The 21,205-nt window shown below is 56.4% G+C and overlaps 8 protein-coding genes across 8 annotated transcripts; 3 read left to right on the top strand and 5 right to left on the bottom strand.

The window, feature by feature from the left end:
• Positions 1–504: 504 nt before the first annotated feature.
• Positions 505–4,778, bottom strand: M421DRAFT_423037 (exportin-1). Its single transcript, XM_033593340.1, has 7 exons — positions 4,391–4,778; positions 4,294–4,323; positions 4,167–4,239; positions 4,041–4,112; positions 2,254–3,992; positions 1,762–2,205; positions 505–1,682 (listed from the first exon to the last, which is right to left on the bottom strand). The coding sequence occupies exons 1-7, from the start codon at positions 4,454–4,456 to the stop codon at positions 891–893; spliced, it is 3,216 nt and encodes a 1,071-aa protein (XP_033446285.1). The 5' UTR covers positions 4,457–4,778; the 3' UTR covers positions 505–890.
• A 270-nt stretch (positions 4,779–5,048) lies between these two features.
• M421DRAFT_102671 (uncharacterized protein) lies at positions 5,049–7,696 on the bottom strand (the record flags this gene model as incomplete). Its single annotated transcript, XM_033586813.1, has 6 exons — positions 5,049–6,006; positions 6,059–6,406; positions 6,458–6,585; positions 6,706–7,256; positions 7,305–7,402; positions 7,602–7,696. The coding sequence occupies 6 exons, from the start codon at positions 7,694–7,696 to the stop codon at positions 5,049–5,051; spliced, it is 2,178 nt and encodes a 725-aa protein (XP_033446284.1).
• A 1,541-nt stretch (positions 7,697–9,237) lies between these two features.
• Positions 9,238–9,775, bottom strand: M421DRAFT_94174 (uncharacterized protein; the record flags this gene model as incomplete). Its single annotated transcript, XM_033598180.1, has 3 exons — positions 9,238–9,389; positions 9,440–9,499; positions 9,589–9,775. The coding sequence occupies 3 exons, from the start codon at positions 9,773–9,775 to the stop codon at positions 9,238–9,240; spliced, it is 399 nt and encodes a 132-aa protein (XP_033446283.1).
• A 299-nt stretch (positions 9,776–10,074) lies between these two features.
• Positions 10,075–12,260, top strand: M421DRAFT_68469 (uncharacterized protein; the record flags this gene model as incomplete). Its single annotated transcript, XM_033596520.1, has 3 exons — positions 10,075–10,178; positions 10,231–11,063; positions 11,113–12,260. 3 exons carry the CDS (start codon positions 10,075–10,077, stop codon positions 12,258–12,260), a joined length of 2,085 nt encoding a protein of 694 aa, XP_033446282.1.
• Positions 12,261–12,470: 210 nt separating this feature from the next.
• On the bottom strand, positions 12,471–13,208 carry M421DRAFT_94172 (uncharacterized protein; the record flags this gene model as incomplete). The annotated part of the gene is made up of 2 exons (XM_033598179.1): positions 12,471–13,024; positions 13,121–13,208. 2 exons carry the CDS (start codon positions 13,206–13,208, stop codon positions 12,471–12,473), a joined length of 642 nt encoding a protein of 213 aa, XP_033446281.1.
• A 1,727-nt stretch (positions 13,209–14,935) lies between these two features.
• Positions 14,936–15,960, top strand: M421DRAFT_94171 (uncharacterized protein; the record flags this gene model as incomplete). Its single annotated transcript, XM_033598178.1, has 2 exons — positions 14,936–15,386; positions 15,434–15,960. The coding sequence occupies 2 exons, from the start codon at positions 14,936–14,938 to the stop codon at positions 15,958–15,960; spliced, it is 978 nt and encodes a 325-aa protein (XP_033446280.1).
• Positions 15,961–16,739: 779 nt separating this feature from the next.
• On the bottom strand, positions 16,740–19,428 carry M421DRAFT_68358 (uncharacterized protein; the record flags this gene model as incomplete). Its single annotated transcript, XM_033596507.1, has 5 exons — positions 16,740–16,860; positions 16,918–18,246; positions 18,294–18,434; positions 18,482–19,320; positions 19,369–19,428. The coding sequence occupies 5 exons, from the start codon at positions 19,426–19,428 to the stop codon at positions 16,740–16,742; spliced, it is 2,490 nt and encodes an 829-aa protein (XP_033446279.1).
• A 527-nt stretch (positions 19,429–19,955) lies between these two features.
• M421DRAFT_223175 (uncharacterized protein) lies at positions 19,956–21,071 on the top strand. Its single transcript, XM_033588330.1, has one exon. The coding sequence runs from the start codon at positions 20,160–20,162 to the stop codon at positions 20,817–20,819; it is 660 nt and encodes a 219-aa protein (XP_033446278.1). The 5' UTR covers positions 19,956–20,159; the 3' UTR covers positions 20,820–21,071.
• The last annotated feature ends 134 nt before the right edge of the window (positions 21,072–21,205 follow it).

Below are 21,205 nucleotides of genomic sequence, written 5' to 3'. Positions count from 1 at the left end.
TACATAGAAAAAGAATACTATCTCTTACTGAACAATCTCCAAGCGCCTGCAAACTTTAAGAGCTAGCAGACCATTAGCCTCCTGCGCTGCTATTAGCCAGGCCTTATTTCCGAGCGCCGGAAGCATGAGATAAGCGCAACGCACGACATCAGATAGCAGCAGTCGCGCAAGACAGCCCAGCCCACCGCGACTGCATTACCTGTGCTAGTCTGATGGGGCATTTCAGACGCTGTGCCGTTAACATGGCCCCGATCTGGAACCAGCCGGTACGTTATCGTGTATGCGATGACGCTGAATGCACAAGAAAGACCCACGGTGGAGAGCCTCGTCGTGGCTTGCATGCAGACGCATGACTTGCGCGAACAGGCGAGTCACTGTCCGTCTGTCATTGGCTCACCAAGCCTCGAATTGTAGACATGCTTCCGTCGCAGGAACACGTACCGCACTGCATCTAACAGGCGACAGGCCGCCCCACTGCTCACGTTGTGTACACGATGCACTTCAGCTCACTCAAAGTCCTCCATTTGCAATCGATATTTATTCTCGTGGCCGTCAAGGCAGGATATCTAGAATGCCCTGCACATCCCTCCCTTCCTATGCTCTTATCATCTACGCGAACAAAGACCCCTCCTCCAACCCGCCACCCGCTGCATGCCGTACGAGAAACAGAGAAGTCTATGGGTATAGACCGCGGAATCAGGTAAGATCTTGAAGAATCGACAACTACAATGCATCGCCCAATGCAGTACGGATCCAACTCACATGCGCGACGCTCAAAGGGTATCTGCCCACCAGTCGTCAGCACCGTTCGAGTCCGCCGGGTGAGTCGAGGCGGAAGTGCGATCGAAAGGCGTGCGCGTCGCTATGTTGGCATCAAGCTCAATGTTAAGTCACAACTCGTCGTCGTCCATCTCGGAGGGCTTGAGCAGACCGCCAATCTTCATAGCGCGCTCACGCTCCTCATCCTTCGCCTGCTTCGCGGCCTGCTCGCGCTCCTCGGCGAACAGCTCAGCATTGTCGCCGGAGAACTCCTTCAAAGAGATGAGGAAGTCACGGAGGATGACCTTGAAGCGGTTCAGGTCCGAGTTGGTGGCGAAGAGTCCGTCAATAAATGACGCGATCTGAGCGGTCTGCAGGTTGGGGAAGGCGGTTGCCAGCAGGTTACCAACAAAGTTCCGCAGGAATTCGCGGTTTGGTGTGCCGGGAGGGGCCATGTCTGGCGAAGTGTAGATGGGGCCTCGCAGCTTATCCGAATCGACCAGCCAGAACATCTTAGCCAATAGCATAGCTTGCGACTTGAAGCCTGCCTTGTGATCGCTATCGGTGACAACGAAGAACACATCCTGGAGGATGGTGGTGAAGAATGTCTGGAAGAAGGCGTTGCAGGTCTGCTCATCGGTCTCAGACATGTTGGAGACAAGCTCGAAGCACATGGAAAGACCGGCGCTCTCGACTTCGCGGTTGTCGTGCTTGCTAGCCCACATGCACGAATCGATGACGAACTTGAAGGAGCGGGCGTCTAGACGCAGCAGAGCAGGGAAGCAGCGCAGGTTAATGGTCCGGAGGAGCTTGAAGAACTCGACGCGGTGCTCTGGGTACTCAGAGAAGTCCTTGTTAATCATGTCCAACGTGCATTCGAAGACACTGTCCATGATGTTGATAATCTGATCTTCCATCATGCTCTATGCAGAATTAGCACCGACTCCACTATGGCTGAGCGAGACCAACAAAGTGTTTGCTCGTTCTGGGTGTCCAACGTACATGTAGCTTGTTGATGATTGTAGTCATAACATTCAGGACCTCGGCCTCACGAGCGTCAGGCACGTTGTTCTTGTAGTCGATCAGAACAGCTTCGAGCAGCTTAGGGACAATGTTGTTGTGAATCATTTCAAGATCGTCGGCCTTCTCAACGTAGGTGTTGATGAGCTTGAGGATCTCCTTCTTGATGGTGCGCAGACCGCGAACCTTGGGCATCTTGGTCGCAATGTTGCCTTCACGCTGAACAGCCTCGTCAATCAACTGTGAGCTAGCGCGGTACATTGTCAGCATGTCGAAGTAGATCCGCCCGATCTGTGGGTAGAAGTAGGATCCGATCGAGCCGCAAGCCGCAACGTTGGTCTTCATGATGTTTCCAACAATCTTGATGACCTCAGAGTCTTGCAAGCAGGCAGGATTCTGGTTGGCCTGCGCGATAATGTTGTCCCACTGTTGATGAAATTAGCTTATGCCTTCGCATTTGACCACAGTACTTACAGCTGAGTTGGGGAGGGCCATCAGATCGTGGATCAGGCGCTCCTGCATGCCCTTCTGCCCCTGTGCGCTGATCATGTAACCGCAAGCCTCGTAGAAAGTGTGGACTTGTTGAGGCGAGAGATCGGCGGTGATCTTCCTCAGGTTCCGTACGATTTCGTCAATGAACGGCTCACTCTCGCCCGGCTGGAGCGCAACGAAGTGTCGCCGGCACTTGTTGGCAATCTTGATGAATGTGTCGCACGCCATGTCCTGGACACCTTCGTGTGTCTCGTGCATGAACTCAAAAAGCTTGTTCACAACAGTCTTCAAGAACTTCCAGTGGGCCTTGAGGAATCGGGGGTACTGGCCGACAATGTACATGATGTTACTCGCGACGACGGCCTTGTTGTCCTTACCTCGCTTCATCTCCGTAAGACCAAGGAGATCCTTAATGACCGTGACCAGAAAGCGCTTCTCAGTTTCCTCGTTCATGGCACCGGAGATTGATCCAATCGCCCAGCACAGGGTGTTGCAGTTCGCCCATGACCATTCTGAGCCATCGACCTGGCGAGCCAGCTTCTCAGACATAATTTGTTCGGTGTCGTTGACATCCAGATGTGTTAGGAAGACCAAGCACTCGCGAGTCGATTTGTAGAGCTGGATGGTATCGCTCTCCTTGACAAATTCGCGGACGATTTCACCCTCATCGTTCTCGACAATAAGGACTTCCTCTGGCCTGACCATCTTCTCAATCATGACGGTACGCAGGTTCGACAAGATCTCGGTATACTTGTTCTTACGCAGAGGATAGTTTGCCATCATCGAAGGGTCGCGGTTGCCAGTGGTGATGCCCATGTTCAACAGAGGGTTCATGTCGGTGATCGGGAGCGCCTGCATCTCATCGTAGAGCTCAGACACCAGCTTAGTCCAGTACTCCAGACAGATCTTGAAAATCTCGCGGTCGTCGATCTGGCTGATCCGGATGAGGTAGAAGTGGCCGTGTGTGAGGAAGTCCTTGTTCATGAGGTTCTCGATAACAGCCAAGTGCGATGTGAAGAAATTTGTCAGGAACAGTGCAAGGTTGAGCACAAACTCCTGATCCCTGCTGTTGCTTGATGCATAGGTCTGCTTGAGGTCCAGGGAAAGAGGGATGATCTTCGAGATGGCGGTCAACGTCTCTGTGAACATCTGGACGAGCTTATCGTCGTAAGCGGGTTCGGTATGAAGGCCTGCGATCTCAGTCAAGCACTTCAATGTGATGTTGCGGAACTCAGGGACCTCAAGGAAACGGCTGCGCAGAGTCTCGATGAGACTCTGGCCGCTGGGCGGTGTCTCGAAAATGTAGCCCAGAGGGATCCAGTTGAGGAAGCGCAGTAACGTCTCGAGAGTCGCCTTGATGAGAGATGCCTCGGTTGCTGTGCGCAGGACCTCAGAGCACAGCTGGTAGATTGAGGTGAACTCGTCGCACATGCTCTGCTTGAGCTCCCTGCGCTTTGTCGATGTCATCTGCTCCTCGGAGTAGTCAAAAACCTCCTCTGACAGCAATCTCAGGATGACCATGTTATTTTCGCAGATGCCCAACCCGCTGTGACACGATGAGATGATCTCGTTTATGAATGTCGGCCAGTTGTGGGGCCACTCCTGCTTCAGGACGGAGACAAGGACGAGGTTCAGCTTATTGAGCAGAGTGCGTTCGGACCGGCGGCGGTCATCATCGTTCGAGAGCTGGATGATGAAGTTGACAATGAAGTTGCGGATGCCTATCGCTGTAAGCAGAGCTCAAAATCAGTAGCAAGAGAGCGGCCTACCCTGACACTGGTCGCGAGGAAGGACCTTCCATCTTGTCATGATCACATTGTCAAGCACCTGCAGACCCAGGTCTGGTTTCTGTCAGTCATGGCCCAATTACCGCTTCTTCAGCGACGGATACGCACACTTAGTTTGGGGATACTGCGCGTCCGAGAGGATCTTATCGACCAGGAGCCAAGCATCCGGGTTCTCTTTGAACTGTGGCATGGTCAGTCGAGCCAGCTACAGGGCGGACGAAAGAGCCTAGCCTACCTGGTTCAGCGTCGCCTGAGCTTGTTTTTGCTGCGAAGAAAGGGTTGTTAGCTTCAGTTCTGCTGCGTGCACCGCGTCAAGCCACATCGTCACGTACTGTGTCGCCGCGGCCCTCGTAGAAGGCGCGCACTGTGGCGTCGAGCTCCTCAATGGACATGGACATGGCGGGCGGCTTTGCTGTGGGGACAGCTCCCTGTTCGGCGCGCGTGTGAGTCGGTGGCCCCAAGAAGCTCTGCAGAGGTCGACGGATGTGTGGTGTGTTGTTGTGGCAGGCGTGGGCAGCTGGCGCACGTGGGTTGGGTTGCCTGCAGAGGTGCGAGAAGACGAGGTGGGGCACGTCGGACGGGACAAGGCTGCGGGCAGGCACCGGTGATGGCAGGTGAGGGCAGCCAGGGAGAGGAGAGCGTGGTGTGAGTTCAATGCGAGGAGGTACAGCGCGCTGCTTGTCGTCTCAAGCTTGTTGTTGGGCTGGCGTTGGTTGGCAAAGTACAAAAGCACGACGAGGAGACGCGCCCGGGGGCTGCAATGACCTCCATGCCGAGAGCGCTAGCCAACGATCAAAGACCCACGCGCAAAGCGTATCCTCACCGCAAATCGCTCAATTTCACCGTGTTCCACTGTATTACTAATACTTTTCACTGCGGATTGTAACTGCAAATCATGAGAGAGCATTGGGTATCGATCGACATAGCGTAAAAAAACCGTGAAATAGTGCCCAAACCAAACTACAAAACGCCGTGATGTACCGCGTGAATCTATGCATGATCGACCTCGACAAAGCGCCCATACTTCGGCCGCCTTTGAGGTTCCGAGTCGTCTCCATATGTTCCGTAATCGTTCGGTGGCTGTGCGTAGAACGACTGCGTGTTGCTAGGAAATGGTGCTGGTCGCGTATAGAACTGGGTGGGCGTTGGCATCGCGCTGACTGGAGACGGCGACAATGGCGACGCGACATTATCATGATACTGAGCAGATTTGTAGCCACTATAAGTGGCTGGAGATACCTCAGGAGTCTGATATGCAGCCTCACGGGGCGGTGGGTAGTATAGCTGTGCTTCCGCAGGAGGAGCGTACGAAGGGTAGGCGGGCGACGTTGGCAAAGGATGGCTTTGCTGTGTGTACCGAGTGTCGATGGTTGAGAACTGTGCATGCTCCCAAGACGGAGATGGAAGACGTAAAGCCGGTGGGTATGCGGGCTGTGCGTAATTGGCGTCGTGAGGGGAGCTATAAGACGAAATATGTGGCGGTGATCCAGAGACCGATGATTGTTGCGCATACGCCGAGTGCGGAGAACGCATGGATGTAATCCCAGAGTATGGCGATGGCGAGTACTGCTCATGCTGGTCATACAAAGGCATATACTTGCCCATGCCAGGCACTGGCATCTCTTGTGGCGGCGTAGTGACACCCAATTCGACTGGAGAGGGCAGTTCGGTAGGCGGTTGTTTCTTCTCTTTCTTGGTCTCTTTCTTGCGGTGCATGCAGCACAGGACCAGACACAGTATGGCGATCAGTCCAGCAAGACCTCCTATGACACCACCTGCGACTGCGCCCACGCTGCTCTTGCTCGAACTCCCAGAAGAAGTGCCGGTGCTGGAGGGCAGGACACGCGTTGCCGTTCGTGTGACAGATGGAGCCTTGAGGGTGTAATATACGGCCAGGTCGGGATTGTCCCAGGAAGCTGGCGCCGTTTTGGTTGCGCCTCCTGTAGGTCTGCAGATCTGTCAGCCAGGAAGATCTCTCGATTCAGGATGGCAATGCGTACCCTCCTCCAATCACCGATATAATTGGCGTCGGCACGGCGTATGTCGAGAGCCCGGGAACATACTTGTCCCACAAAGCCTTCTTCTCGCCGTTGTAACCTAGATTCATGCCATGCTGTCCTTGTACTTCGGGCGAGTCGCAGAAATCATGGCCGTTTTCTGGAAACCAACCCCCGATAATGATCATCTGGTCTTTGTTGACAACGTTGGCAGTGCAGCCTCCATGTGGCCACTGTCCGGTGCCGTTTTTGGTGGGGAACGCTTTGATCCACGTGAATGATGGTATAGTAAGGATGTAGGCATCATCGTAAGCGAGTGTCCCTTCAAACCCGAATCCTCCATACAGGTAACTAAATGACAATTAGCCAGAGACAGCTGGTCGGTGACCATTGCGAGCTCACATGTTGTACGAAGACTGGTCATCCGCCCAGGTAACACCTGCACAGAATTGACGGCGGGCCTCAGGGATGTTGCCAGTAGCAGTTTGAGTATACCATTTCGATGACTGGACGTCGTATATGTGAATTTGCTGCAACATATTAGCAACGCAACATGCTAAGGCAGCACTGATCCTTGACATACACTCATGTTTGCCTGTAGTTTGTCAGTATGCCTCTCGGTCTCGGAATTCCTGGTGAATGCGACTCACTGGTGTTGTGGTGCCGTTCTGACTCTTGTCCTCAATGCCGCCAAGGTACACTAACAGACCATTGTCTGACGCTGGTAGGTAGAACATCTGGCCTTCGGCTCTCCCCACGTTGTCGTTAGGGCCGCTGCTGTTGGACAGGGTGCCGGTGCTGTAGTCAAACCGAACAAGGCCGGATGTAGCAATCTGAGGGCCAGTCCACCGTGGGTCCGTCTGACTACTCTTGTAACCTCCGAAGTAGTACCCCAGGCCTAGACCCTCAATGTGTGCGCCGGCGCCGTAAGCTACTCGTGATGTAGCGGATATACCGGATGTCTTGTTCGCAGTCTGATTCCACTGATTGCGCAGTACGTCGTAGGTCCACATGCTGAAATTGGTCGGAGTTCCGTTCGTGAACGCTCCACCGAATTGGTAGAAGCATTTGTTGACTTCATCGGGCCAGAGGATACCGCCAGAGACACTCGGTATTCCGGCAGGCTTCGAGAGATTTGCGTACTGGTAGGGCAGGCCGTACGCCGTCGAAGCATTGAGGTCGCTGAAGATCAATGCGGTATCTAAAGTAAAGTTAGCACAAGAGGATCTAGGGAATAGCAGCATCTCACTTGTGTAGTTGATGTTGTCCGTGTTCCAATCAATCATGCCTCCATCAATGTATAACCTCCCGTCGACCTGCGCCGTTGAATGACCCCATCGCCGGCAGCTGTTTCAGGTCAGCAACATGCACACAAGACGTGACAAGACAAGATGATAGTCGCGTATATGGCCTTCAGGCACCTCACAGATGACCGCCGAGCTCAAGCTGCGCGCACCAGAGTTCCCAGGGTCATCTTGTGCTTCGGAGGTGTTGGCGCAACGCTTGATCGGTCCCACTCATGCAGCACTGGAAGATGATCACCTACAAGTCAACGATGGGGTCTTTTTGGTAAGACAATCCGATGAGACTGAGACTAAAAGCTACAAACAGGCATCGTCGAAGACATGCCATGATACGCATTCATGACGCTTTGGGGTCGGTAGGCATACGGTGCACCCTGTGGAGAATCGAGAGTGACAGAAAGGAGAAGCTCCTCGGTCGGCAGTTTAATCTACAAGCGTGGAGGCCAGTCGTGCAGGGCTGATGGAGCGATGCCTTAGCGGTCGGCGTGATGCTCTTCCGCCACTCGTAGCGCGTTCGCAGCGATCAGATCGAGACTCCGAGCACCGCTGACAGCCTGAGCGTTGCGCGCCGCGCCTCGTGGCCGCTGGATAAACTCCACCTGAGCCAACGCTGCTGGCTACCCCAAGCTGTGAGACATCTGCACCAATAGTGCCGTGTCAAAGTGGATACGAGGTCAAAAGGCTCCTTTCTTGGCGCTCCCGCATCCGGGACACGAGATGGCTCCGCTAGTGGCGATAGCCTTTAAACTTTGGCGTGAACTCCGCGCCCGTGAGCCAGGAAGAAATCTGCGTCGCTACAGTTGATGATGGACTGGCTGGCGAATTGTTGCTTGAGGCGTTTCGAAGCAGCAAATCGCAGTCCAGCAGTCATGTTAAGTTTGGGGGCCGCCGCTCATCAGCCGCTCCTTGTGCTGCTTGTGCTGCCACGACGTTCTTTTCATGCTTCTTCCGGGGTCTCACACAGCAACTAGTGCGGGGAATCTGTGAGGCCGTGCAATTACCGAGCCTGTCAACGTTGTGATGGGTTCGTACGACGACACTCGTCTGTTGTGTGCCCGTTCACTCTGAGAACCCAACGGACGAGAGAGCGGGCCAGATTGGCTGTTCAGTCTCGAGCTGAAGGCAACGACCTGAGTTCTTCTGGTGAACGGCAGGTGCGACATCTCCACCTCCGAGAAACCAGACGTCCTGCCGTGCTCATATTAAGCGGCATATATTGCTCATATCGAGCGGTAATTATAGACGCGCAACGACATGGGCAAGAATCAGAATGTATTGGCGGAGAGTATCAGATATGTTGGCCTAAAGCGAACCCGGAGCTCCAATATCGACTCGAAAGTCGACGCGAGCGAACTTCAGGATTAGAACGGCTGTGCAATTTCTCTGGGTTCTCCTGGAATTAAGGCATTTTCCATGTATTTAGGAATAACCTTAGGGTTATAGGAGACCGTTGACAATATGTGATGAGAGGAATTACGCGTCGAACTCGAATTTTGAGGGAACTCGCGTGAGGCTTGGCGCGCTAGGCTCGAAAAGTGATGTCAGAGCTCGAAGCATGTCGACAGTCGCACAAGAGAAAGGCATGATAAGGTGATATGGTTCATCTTGTCCTCCTTAATGTCTACACCTGGCGTTCACCTGTCATCTCCGCTCGCTCTTGAGACGGATTGTTCTGTCGGTGAGGGCAAGCGCTAGCTGCCATATCGATGGGTCTTCGACGACAATGTATCGCGTGATGCTTTTGCATTTGACGTGAACTTCCGCGGCTTACGGTTCGAACTCGTACGTACGCACTGTGCGAGATGGAGTCCGTCTTGATGGCGAGTCTGGCTGGTAGTCTCTTTGACTTCGTAACTTATTCGCGACTGCCTCCGAAGTTCACTCGGCTGTTGCGGCTGCACCAGCGTTGGCCTGCTCAATCACAGCGGGTGCATGTTGTGTCGGAATCCTGACAAGGGTTTGTGGTAGAGGAGGTTCCAACTCTTGCTTCGTCTCTGCCTCATCTTCTTCCTTGGGTTTGGGTAGCATCGCTGTCCTAGTAAGACCGTGCACACTTTCACTACCGCTGCAAAACACTTACTCGAAGCCATGTTGATCGCACGAAGCACGTTATGCCAGTTTGAAAGCACTGCTGCAACAGCTAAGAGATGCTGTTAGCTTATGTACTCGACCAAACTTGGTGTTTTGACAGCCCGACGCCCGCGCGAAACTTCGTAGGACACGACGCACCTTCTGTACCATCTGAGAGTGTTTGCAGCTTATCAGCTAGCATCTGCATCTGATCTGCTAATCCTCCACTCAACGCCTGCAGGTCCTTGAGGTTGGCAAGCTCGGTCTTCTTGTCGGCGATTTTCTGCTGCAGAAAAGTCGACTGCTGCGACGCACCCATCGACTGGCCACGCAGGTGCGACGGCATCGGACGAGAGAAATTGGACATGTTAATCAGATCTGATGCAAGTGTTTGGCTGATATCGCTGTCGTCGCGAAACGAAAGGTGCGCATACCCCTCACGTGTCGTCGTGAAAGGGTCGCAAAAGTGGAGCCGTCAACACAAACGGCTAGCTCACGGTTGCTAGGTAAACAACGCCCGCAGCTTTTCGACTATGACGAAGACCAGACGGAAACAACGAACGACACACGTCCTGGATCGTCGCGCGTCGCCATCGCCGAAACCCCACCGACTATCATCAGCCTCTGCATACCTACCCAGCGCAGATGGCGCGCTTGAATGAGCCGCCGGTGGTTGCTCCTCAGCTGTCGGCCGATAACATCGAGGTCGTCAAGCGCCGCTTCGTGCGGCAGAACCGCGAGCTGGCAAAGTGCGCCAGATGAACAGCAGTATTAGAGACGAATAGTTCTGACAAAGGCCAGGATCAACTCGCAGCAGTCCATGCGCATCCGCGTCCTCGAAAGCGATTGCTCACGCCTCCTCGCGGAAAACTTAGCCCTCCGCGAACGCGCAATGCACCTCCAGCATACAGTCGACAAGCAGAACAACAGTCCCTCGTTCGAGAATATCGATGCCGTTAGGTCGCAATTGGAGGCTAAGATGCAGGAACTCGGGAGCTTGGTGGCTTCGTTAGGCCAACCAAAGCAGCCCGAGAGACGGCGCAAAAGCCAGCTGGTCAGACATCGCCCGCAGGAGAGGAACTTCAGGAGTGGACTGTGCATACAAGAAGTGGAGGACCGGATGATGCCCACCATCGACGAGGGTCGGGACTACTCTCGACGCACCATGAACGCAAACGAGATCCGGAACATGCTGGAAGATGCTGACAGCCAATCGCCCGACCTTGGTCCCCCGCCCACGTCAAGCTTCGAGGTAGAGGAACCTATTGCATTCGACCCCAACCCTGAAGCAGATGGGCAAATGGACGATGCGCGGGTTGACGATGCGCCTGCAGTGGACGAGCCGGCATTACCGATGAACTTAGAGACGCGGAAGAAGCGACGAGAAAGCGGGCCCAAGCTCAATATCCGCCGCATATCTGTGTTTGAATCGCCTGAGGAAGCCAAAGAAAAGCCCGGCAAGCTTCCCCGCACTGGAGCTAAGAGGAAGTTCAGTGTGCAACAGGACGAAGATCTGCTAGAGGCCCAGGACGAGGATTTTAACTTCAGCCGCAAGATCACCCAAGAAGTGGAGGCAGCCGGAGTTTCTGAGGAACATGGAGCCACGTCACCTGTGCGGCCAGTCCTCGGTAGCAGTAAGTGCAACTTATTCACTGCGTTCACATATGGAACTGACAGACCCAGAATCTGTCAACACTGATCCAGTCTTATCGCCAAAAAAGCAACGGTCGTCTGTCAAAGAGAAAGAGAAGCCAGAAAAGCCAGAGAAGAAGAAGCTGTCCAGCGCAAACCCTCGCGGGCGCCAGCGTCTTCCCATCACCAGAACTGTTACACCGCCTGAGGTTCCTATGTTCCCAATACCCGAGCCCGTGGTCGTTGCAGAGATCAATCTTGACTCGCTCCCACCCGAGACCCCCGCAGCAGAAGCCATTTTCTCTCCACCCTCCACAGAACCCTCGACATCGCGAGCAGACAACAAGGATACCCCTCCACCCGGCGATGTAACATCAGGAAACCAGACAGGACAGGCTGGACGCCCATCACGAAGAGCACGCCCACAAGTCAGCTACAAGGAACCGAGTCTGGCTGTGAAGATGCGCCGTGAAGGCAAGATGGCTGACGCTATTGTACCCCAGACAGACAGAAGAACGAGTGTGGAGATACAGCTGGCACCTCTGACAACGGGAAGAGTACCGATCAAGCGTGAGGGAGAAGAGGAGACCGAGGCGGGAAGTCCACTACGCCAGAAACTCGATAGGCGCGAGAACGCTACACTACCAGAGCAAGCAGACTTCAGCAAGTCAACGTCCTCGAGAGCCATTGCCGCATTGATTGAGCAAACCAGCACGATCAGCCGGAGAGCCTCCTCGAACTTCGTAGGAAAGACTGCGGATGAGCCCGCGTCTGAGCCTGTCGAGTCGGCCGAGCCCGCCCTAGAGGAAGAAGCACCCGAGAAAGACAACCTCGCCATCTTTGACTTCAATGAACTTTCACCAGCCAAAGTTGCAGCCCCACGCACCGACCTTGCCAAAGTAGCGCGCAGTGCTCGGCGGCACTCCTCTGTGCCTGCATTGGCCACCGAAGAGCCTGGAAATGCAGATGCGTCGGCCTCGGTTCTTCACAAGCGCACAGGCAACGGGACAATCAAGGCTAACAGCATGATCAGCCTGGCAAAGAGCACTTCTGCTGCTCGACTGAATGCAAAGAAGGCATCTGCGGCAGTACCTGCGGCTACAAAAGATGGAGCAGCGAGTGATGCCGAGAAGGCGAGCGCGACGAGCTCACTGAGAGCGGAGAGGATAGCAAGTCGGAGGAAGAGCATGATGCTTTAGGAGAGCAGCAGCGATGACGGGAAGGGCCGCGTCACTGACGCAGAGTCATCAGCAAGCACTTCGTTATGATATGACGTTTGAAGCCGAAAAGGTGTATGGCGTTTCGCACGATACCTCGACCTCCAGGTCATCTTTCTTACGCATTATACCATTCACTTGAATACATGTCACTTCAAAGCAGTCGTCATCGCTGTCGTGATTCCATTGTCATCAAGACCGTAGCTGCTGCAGCTCACTCATATCCACAACCCTCAATTCCCTCCGCGCCCAGAGCACAACCGTCAGCACCAGCCCCGGCAGATACCCACCCCCAATCATCATGCCCTCCCTCCACTCTCTCCTCTGAACCAGCTCTGCGACCGCCAATATACTACAGACCGCCCCGTTCCCCGGCACGATATACCGCGCAAGAATCCCCTGCACCTCACTTGACAGCCACGGCACTTCCACCCTCTCCCCCCTCGCTGACGAAGCCGCAGCGTTCAATCTACACCTGCCCGTCGCCTTCTCATTCCGCTTACCGACTCTCTGACCATCAACAATGATCCCCACGCTCCGTGGCGGCAGAGGGAGGTAGTACAGTGTATACGCACTTGCAGCCAGACTGGCGAGCGCGAGCAGACTCGGGGCGAACGTCGATGCGTGCACGAGGCCGGGCAGTGTGAGCAGCGCGATTGCAGCGGGCAGGAGGAGTAGGAGGGAGGTGTAGAGGTGCGTCGAGGAGCCGTCTTGGGCGTGCAGGGAGCTGAGGATTTCGGCTTGGTCTGTGGGGGGTTTAGTGGATGTGTGATTGTGTGGAGCGAGAGGAGGGTTCTTATGCAGGATCCTCGGGCTCGGGTGTGGGAGTGAGGAGCAAGTACCTTCGGCGTCTAGACCAGCTTCGACCGTGTCTTCGTCGTCTGAGGAGTCGGGGTAGTTGAATGTTTTGCGGAGGCGCGTTGTTGCCATGGCGGGCGCAGGACTCTGTTGGCAGGTGTGTGACGCGGGTGACGTGCAGGGTTTTGTACTTGCTCGTAAAGCGACTGCGATGTATGTGTGCAGGTCGGCCTGTTGTGGACAGGCAGCAGTGTTTTGAGCTTCAGAGGTGTTCACATGCTATGACGATGTTTGGTGGGAAGCCACCTCGTGGACCCTGATTTTAGCGCGTTTCTTCGCCTCGTGGCTGTTCTCCCACAGCCATGGACGTCTTCTGACACTTGACTTTGTGCTGTCTCTTTTCTGGGATGATCCTGGGTCGAAAGCTTATCATCTATATCGCCTTGTAGGACGCTGACCTCGTTGACTTGTAACTGTCGCCATGCCGGTCCCATTCTCCACCATCTGCACGCCTACGATGAGCTTACAGAAAAGAAGCGCATACCATCATCACATGCTACAACGGTCTCTTTTATGTAACAATACGTATGATTGTAGTCCCCAGCAAGGTAGTCAATGGGATAGAGAGCGGCGTTTTTATAACCGATGCCTGGGACGAAGGGCAAGTGATCAGATCAAAAATTCTTTCATGGCGACACGACCGGGTTGGATGAGGCAGCAGTATCACCCGTGTTGCTCTGCAGCACTAATGGGCTAAGGAATGGGTTGCTGGACGCTGGTATCATTGATTGTGTCTCCTGGCTGTGGAGAATGGGGTTAAGTACTCCACGCTGGCGCATCACGAGAGCAAACTTAAGAACATCTTGGACGTTGCTAGAGAGTGTGGGATTCTGTTTCAGAGAAGCGATGTTCTGTTCATCGAAAGTGGTTTCAAGAGAGTGTGAAACATTGCCTTTATTTCCGAAGCAAAGACGGGCTACGCTGATAATCCAGCGAAGATGCGGCATGTGGTGTCGAAGGATGTGGGATGAAGGCTTTGCAGATGGACGTTCTTCGTGACTGTAAGCCCTGAGAGTAAATGGCGTGATTCTGATCTTGCAGATGAGCATGCGTATCCTTTGTTCATAAATCCCACATACTGTATTATTGAAAAACTGTTCGGGTATTTCCAAGAACCATAGTTCGTCTCACTCGATCCTGGCATGCTCGGCTCGAGCCGACGTCTGCGGCTTGTGGCTTCTTCACGATGCATACCCGAAGGATCCCGCAAGCCTCGTCAGCCTTACGACATTGCCCTTAAGAAATCGTCGGCGTCGATCATCCGCATTCCCATTCATTGTCCTTGCGAAGATCCCGCGATGTTGTTACACGCCGTCGCCGTGCCAGCAGATGATAATCTGATGCGATGCAACCGCAAAGCTGCTTGGATCAATACGCACAGCCGGCACACTTGTGCTTTTCTTAGGTCAAAACAAAGACGTCCGACGTCACCACCGGGTTGAACTCTACGCGTCAGTCTGGAACCTGTCTCGACGCTCGGCAAGCTTATTTTCTGAGGACGCCGGTGCGCTCGTCGACCAATTGCTGGCGCAGCTCCGGTCCCTAGAGGTCGCTACGACCTCTCAGCGGCTTGCGTGTCGTCGTTGCGCTGCGCCTTCCCTAGGGGCACCCACGTCATAGCTTGCTGGCCTAAGTGCATCTCCATAAAAATTGAGACCGCCCCGACGACCGCGCGTATGAGGCTGGGAGCCCCCGGATCCAGGATTCAGGACATCAGTTTCGTTTTACAACAACAGTTTTTGCTTTCCACATCCACCGCAATCGCCGTTGCTGCACGTCGTTGCTGAGTCCTGCACATCATGGGTCTCTTCGGTCGTCGCCGGTCTGAGAACTCGGCTGCCACAGCCGTCGAGCATGGCCGTGCCCATCCCGAACTCACAAAGCCACAGCTCAAGCGCGCCACTCGAACACGCAAGACCTGGGCCCTGACCACATCCTTCTTCCTGTTCATCGCTGTCATATTCCTCATTCTTCTGCAAATCAGCGGCACGTACAACAAGCACCTGCTTAGGGATTGGTACTTTATCCGTCTCGACCTCAGCAATGTCGTGCCCTCGTCCGTGCCCAACTTTGCGCTGATCAACACCATTGCGCAAACACTCGGTCTGCACGACTTCTACCAAGTCGGCCTATGGAACTTCTGCGAGGGCTACAAGGGCGAGGGCGTCACCTACTGCTCTCCGCCCGAGACCCTGTACTGGTTCAACCCCGTCGAGATTCTGCGTAATGAGCTGCTCGCGGGAGCGTCGAGTAAGCACTTCTCCCTCCCTCGAGGCGTCCGCATCTAACAAGCCCAGTCAACCTGCCCGCCGACATCAACGACATCCTCGACCTTATCAGGCTCGTATCGAACTGGATGTTCGGCCTCTTCCTAACCGGCACGGTCCTCTCCTTCGTGCTGATCTTCGTCATGCCGCTTTCTGTCTTCACGCGCTGGCTCGCGCTGCCCGTTGCGATCCTGGCCTTCCTGAACGCGCTCTTCGTCACCGTCGCCTCGGTCCTCGCAACCGTCATGTTCATCATCTTCCGCAACACTATCGGTGGCGTGGCAGAGCTGAATATCGGCGCCGAGATCGGCGTGACCATGTTCGCGTTCATGTGGGTTGCGAGCGCATTCACCATCTTTGCGTGGCTGGTCCAGATGGGCTTGTGCTGCTGCTGCGCGAGTCGGCGGGATGTGAAGACGGGGCGCAAGAGGGGTAATGAGAAGGCGTATTCGATGGATGGCCAGCGCGGCGTTACCGACGGGGCTGCGGACCCTGTTGTCGAGCCCAAGGAGAACGCGCACCCAGCACGGGGCGTCAGGTTCTGGAAGCGTCGCTAGGCGCCTCGCGAAGAGCGAGTGTTCATCACTTGCCATGATAAATGCACCGAAACGGTAATGGTAGAGCGTTAGACGCATTATTTTGCATTATTCGAGCAAGCGCGGCGTTGGTTGATGGGACAATGGCCTCGCACGGCCTTGGGGTTCGGTACACGAGCATCTGAAGCATATACATAGACACATCACTATTCTCAAGCCTGTACAGCACGAAAGCTCAATCATTCTTCTGCGTTGTGTTTTGCAACCTGTCCGACTGCGAGGCGGGCATCCCTGCTCCACATGAATCATCCAGATCAACGCCAGCCTTGGACTCTTTCTACGTCTCCAAGTCTCTCAACAACATCCAGATCGCATCCAAGTCTCTCAACAATATCCAGATCGCATCCATTGCATCCTCTAATCACTCGCGTGCTCTGATCCACAGCACGTCGTTTTCCCGGTACTCAGTCAAGACATCCCTTGCTTGAAAGTCGACACGCCGTACTCGGGCGGCTGACAAGACTGACAAGACTGACATGACCGACAAGACTGACAAGACCACGTCTGCCACGAATCCCGCGCTTCGCCAAAGAGTCATACGTCAGACAACACATCACAGCATAAAACGACACGATATAGGACATGAATCGAATTACCGCTCTACCAAACAATACCGCCTGCTTTTAAACGCCATTCGCCTTCCAATCTCGACGCCCCAACCCGACCCGGACCCGGAGATGACAATGCAGTAGGGTAGAAAAGGCACCGGCGCAATGCAAAGAGAAGCGTTCGTGAGGACGTTAGGCAGGGACGTTTGCGCGACTCGCGCTGAGGCTCGCGAGATCGAATTTGGGCGCGGGCGGCGGGTGCGGCGCCGGGGGCTTGGGCGGTAGGTGCGCCGGCGTGCCGTACTTGGCGATGCTGTTTGCGCCGGGCGGGATGCGGGACGAGTTGTGCTCGCTGGGGGGGATGCGGGACGAGTTGTGCTCGCCGGGGGGGATGCGGGACGAGTTGTGCTCGCCAGTCTGGGATGCGATTCTGTGCATGGACGCGGCGCCGTTGCCGTGGAGGCTTTGTGGCGAGCCAAACGAGGGCGTGCTGCCGGCCGAGGGGCCTATGCGTGGCAGTTGGCTGCCCATTGGCGGTTGGCCTTGCATCTGGAAGGGACTGTGGCCGTTCATCTGAGGGGGCCCCTGGCCCATGTTCGGGTGCATGTGCAAGGGTATGTTGCGGCCGCCCGGAATGAAGGCCTGGCTCTGCGGGTTGAACTGCTGGCGGTTCCAGCTGCCGGGCACAGGGTGCTGGTTGCGGTTCGGCTGCCCGTTGTAGGGATTTGGTGGGAACTGACCGTACGCATATGGCTGCGGATGGGGCGCGGACATGGGGCGGCTGGTGGGTGCGCTGTAGGGAGCCTGGCCCACAGAGTACGGGTGCGGCTGGTTCATCTGCGGCCAACCCTGCGTGGTGGACATGTGGTGGGTTTGCTGGAAAGGCTCCTGATACGGGGCCATGGGTGTGTTGGCCATTTTGGGCGTGAGCTGAGTAGGCATGGCTGGAGGCTGCAGGGACAGGCCTCGCTGGAAGTCGGCCGACAGGTCACAGCCCGGCTGCATCTGTGCATAGCTCTGGTACACTGCCGACCCGCTCTGGTACACTGCCGACCCGCTCTGGTACACTGCCGACCCGCTCTGCGGCTGGAACTGCTGACCGCTCCACCCATACTGAGACTGAGCATCAGGGGATGCCATGACCGGGTACGGGTTGCTGTAGGCCGTCGACGGCGAGCCGACATACTGTGCGTGGGGTGTGGCGCCCGAATAGCCGCTGTAGTAGACGGCGTTCTCAGCCGGGTAGCCGGGTGCTGCAAACTGCTGCGGGTAGTAGACGTTGAAGTGAGACCTGGCCTGGAAGTCATCGTCGTCGTAGTTGCGCTGCTTCTTGCTCTTCTTCTTGCCAGACGCGGAGCTTGACCGCGACACGTCTGCCGACTTGTCTGCCGACTTGTCTTTGTCTTCGGGTGATTCGCTTGCCTCGGCAGCGGCAGACTCTTCGGCCTCGGCACCAAAGATGCGCTGACGGGCCTCGCGGTACCGAGCCTCGCGCTCCTCACGGGTCAAGGCAGCCTTGTCCTTGCCGTCGTTGCTGCCATCGCTTCCATCGACTTCCGAGGTCGTCTTGGATGGGTTTTGCGAGTTGGAAGCGGCGTTGCTGGCGTCTTCACGGCGCATAATCTTGCGGGCAGGGAGCTCGACCGGAGGCGTGTCTGCGCCCTTGGACACATCGACCATCTGCGACAGCGGAGGCGGGCTGAGCGCGTCAGCAATGGGAGGGTGAGCATGGAGGCCATGACTTACATTCTGCAAAAGGGCGTCCTCGTGATCTTCACACCCGTCATGGTAGAGTCGACGACATGGCCAAGCATGTAGTAGTCGGCAAGACGATGCGCAAGCATTCTGTAAAAGGTGTTGCAGTTGGGCAGCGAGTACTCGCTCTCGCTGTGAATGATTAGCCAAGTCAGGCCGAGGCATCTGCTGCAACGTACCGAGAATCCTTGATGAAGTCGATAAAGTCTTGCTCGATTTTGACCACAAACAGTCGGTCGCGCGGAGACTGCAGTGCTTCGATGAGCTTCTCGTCGGGAGCAGAGGGCAGGCTGGGCACGCCGGCCATGGTGGGCATGCCAGTTCCAGCAGGCTGTGACAGTGGCCGTCCACCACTCAGAGCCTGCGTGGGGTCGTACAGCATATGCGGGCCTGGCGGGAGGTTGGGGAAGCGGCCTGGCGGCACACCACGCTGCGACTGAGGGTTCATGACTGCAATTTCGTGCAGCTGGTCGCGGAAAGCGCGCGCAGCGCCATGGTCTGAGCCGTGGCGGGAGTCGTTGACGACCGAGTCTGGCGGCGAGGTGATGTCTTCCTCCTCGACAGCTCTGAGGCTGGCGCTGTCGTCTGGTCGGAGCGACTCCTTCTCGTCGAGGGCAAAGGTGGTGGCAGAAGCAACGCTCTTCCCGTCGATGCTGGGCGGCTTCCCGGAGCCGTCAGACGAGGACAGCTGGGTGCTGCTGTCTTCGGCTGCAGACATCTTGACCACTGCAATGGACCGCGGGCGCTCTGGCAAGTCCTGCTTCACGTCCGACGACGGCGCGGCTGATTCCTGAGCAGTGGCAGTCCACTGTCCTGTGCGGTCCACGCTGCTTCCAGCGGTGCCGTTCTGGCCCTCGGCTTGGTTGCTCCCTGGTGGGGTGTGGGGCGCCTCAGCGGGGACTGGCACAGAGCGCGCAATGTGCGGCTGGGTCAGAATTTTGGGTGTCGCAACAGCCGGCTTTGGCTTGGCGCTGGTGGTCTGGGCAGCTGTGGGCGGCTGCAAGGCAGAGGCGGCGACCTGATGATCATTAGCCCAAGTCTGGCACGCTCGAGACACGCTGCACACCTTTGCAAAGGAGAGCCTCGCCTGCGCCTGCTCGCGCTGTGTGGGCGTTGCGGAAGCCATGTTCGCGGGGTGCAGTCGCTGCAATGCGCGCTGGTCGTCGACTCGAGCGCAGAAAGTGTGTCGACGCGGGTGAGTCGACGCGGGTGAGTGTCGACGCGGGTGAGTGTCGACGCGGGTGTGTGTCGACGCGAGTGTGGGCGCGCAAGCGAACGTTGCTGCAGAAAAGACAGGACGGCCTGAGGGTGCCGTGGGCGGTCGGGGACCAGAAGGAAGAAATTCGCGGGCCGAGTGGTGGCAGGGGCTTCAGGAAATGGGATGCTCAAGGAAATTCGCGGTGGGCCGGGCCAGAGAGCTGGACATTGTGGTGTGCCGACATGCGAGGCTGTTGTGCTGTGTGTGGTGGTGCCGTCGACGACGCGCAGGGCTGGCCGATGCGCAGGACTTGGGCGCGTAGCGGGCAGTTGCAGGCGGGCGCCAAACTCCGGGGGCGCGCAGCAGGCCGAGGGCGACTCTGGTGGACGGAGAGGCAGAGACAGCGCGCGCGGGGCAGGCTGGTCGTGTGCGGGGTGTGGTGCGCAAGAGAGGGTTGCTTGCGCTTGGGAAGGCAGCTCACCAAAAGTCCGCCCCAGTTTCTCCGCTCCGAGGTGCCATGGCAGCCCATACCGGTGGGCTGCCCGGACCGCGACACTGTAAAGCTGCCAGCCACCAACAATACTCTATTACTTGCACAGGCACAGGAGACTTGGACTGCGCCCAGCAACCACAGGCTCACGTGACATAGGCCAGGCAGCATGTTCCGCCGCCCAGGCGCCGGCGCCTCGAAGGCATCGCCCGCCACGCAGTGCCAGAAGTGTCTCCAGCGGGGCCACTACAGCTACGAATGCAAAGCCAAAGCCTCGGAGCGGCCGTACAAAGCGCGCCCCAGCCGCACGCAGCAGCTACTCAACCCGACCCTCAAGCCCAAGCTCACCACGGAAGTGCCTGGCGACCTCGTCCGCAACAAGGGCACCGCGGACGATATTCTGAAGAAGAAGGATGAGGAGCGCGCGAGGGGCCAGAAGAGGGGGCGGAAGAGGAGCCGGTCGAGCAGCAGAGGCCCGAGGAGCGCGAGCTTCGACTCGGTGAGCACCATTTCGACCGACCGCGCGCGCTCGCGCAGTCGTTCACCTCGGCCGCGCTTCGACTCTGCGCCTGGGAGAGACGCTCGGTCGCCTGGGAGAGAGGCTCGGTCGCCTGGGAGAGACGCTCGGCCGCCTGGGAGAGAGGCTCAGCCGCCTGTGAGAGACGCTCGGCCGCGCTTCGACGATGCGCCTGCTAGGGATGTTCTGCTGCCTACAAGAGACAGCCCACCGCCTGCGAGACAGCCTCCCCCACCGAGGGCAGCGCCGAGGGAGAGGAGCCTGAGTCCGTTCAGCAAGCGCGTTGCGCTGACACGATCGATGAACCGGTAGCAGTAAAACGTCAAAACGTCAAAACGTCAAAACGCCAAAACGTCAAAACGTCGGCTAGGGATTGGAGTGCATTGTGCAATTAGGCGTCTTGCGGGCAGCATGTCAATTCAGAACCTCGAGGCTGGCAGCCTGGGTGGTGGTATTGGATATCCTCAACTAGTGTGTGGTGTTGGGTATCCTCAACTAGTGTGTGGTGCTGGGTACCCTCAGCTAGTCGTGTGGTGTTGGAGACCCTGAAATAGTCACATCGTGTATCTGCGTCCCTCAGGCCTTTCCCGTGGCAACACGTCGTGCGCTTCGCCCTGCATGGTTTGCATGGTTTGCATGGTTTGCATTGTCTTGAGCTCGCTGCCCAAGACACCAAGCAACCTGTCTCGCTGCGAGCG

The sequence above is a fragment of the Didymella exigua genome, assembly GCF_010094145.1.
Source record: "Didymella exigua CBS 183.55 unplaced genomic scaffold M421scaffold_24, whole genome shotgun sequence".
Classification (NCBI taxonomy): domain Eukaryota; kingdom Fungi; phylum Ascomycota; class Dothideomycetes; order Pleosporales; family Didymellaceae; genus Didymella; species Didymella exigua.
The sequence above is the reverse complement of the archived record's forward strand: the minus strand, read 5'-3'. Positions and strand labels throughout refer to the sequence as shown.

What these genes read in the sequence shown, in the direction of transcription:
- M421DRAFT_423037 (XM_033593340.1), bottom strand. Translation starts at nt 4,456, where the DNA reads ATGTCCATGTCCATTGAGGAGCTCGACGCCACAGTGCGCGCCTTCTAC. An exon ending in GCAGTATCCCCAAACTAAGT is followed by an intron (nt 4,113 to 4,166) that starts GTGCGTATCCGT and finishes GACAGAAACCAG; the next exon opens with ACCTGGGTCTGCAGGTGCTT. An exon ending in TGGCCCTCCCCAACTCAGCT is followed by an intron (nt 2,206 to 2,253) that starts GTAAGTACTGTG and finishes TTTCATCAACAG; the next exon opens with TGGGACAACATTATCGCGCA.
- M421DRAFT_223175 (XM_033588330.1), top strand. Translation starts at nt 20,160, where the DNA reads ATGTTCCGCCGCCCAGGCGCCGGCGCCTCGAAGGCATCGCCCGCCACG.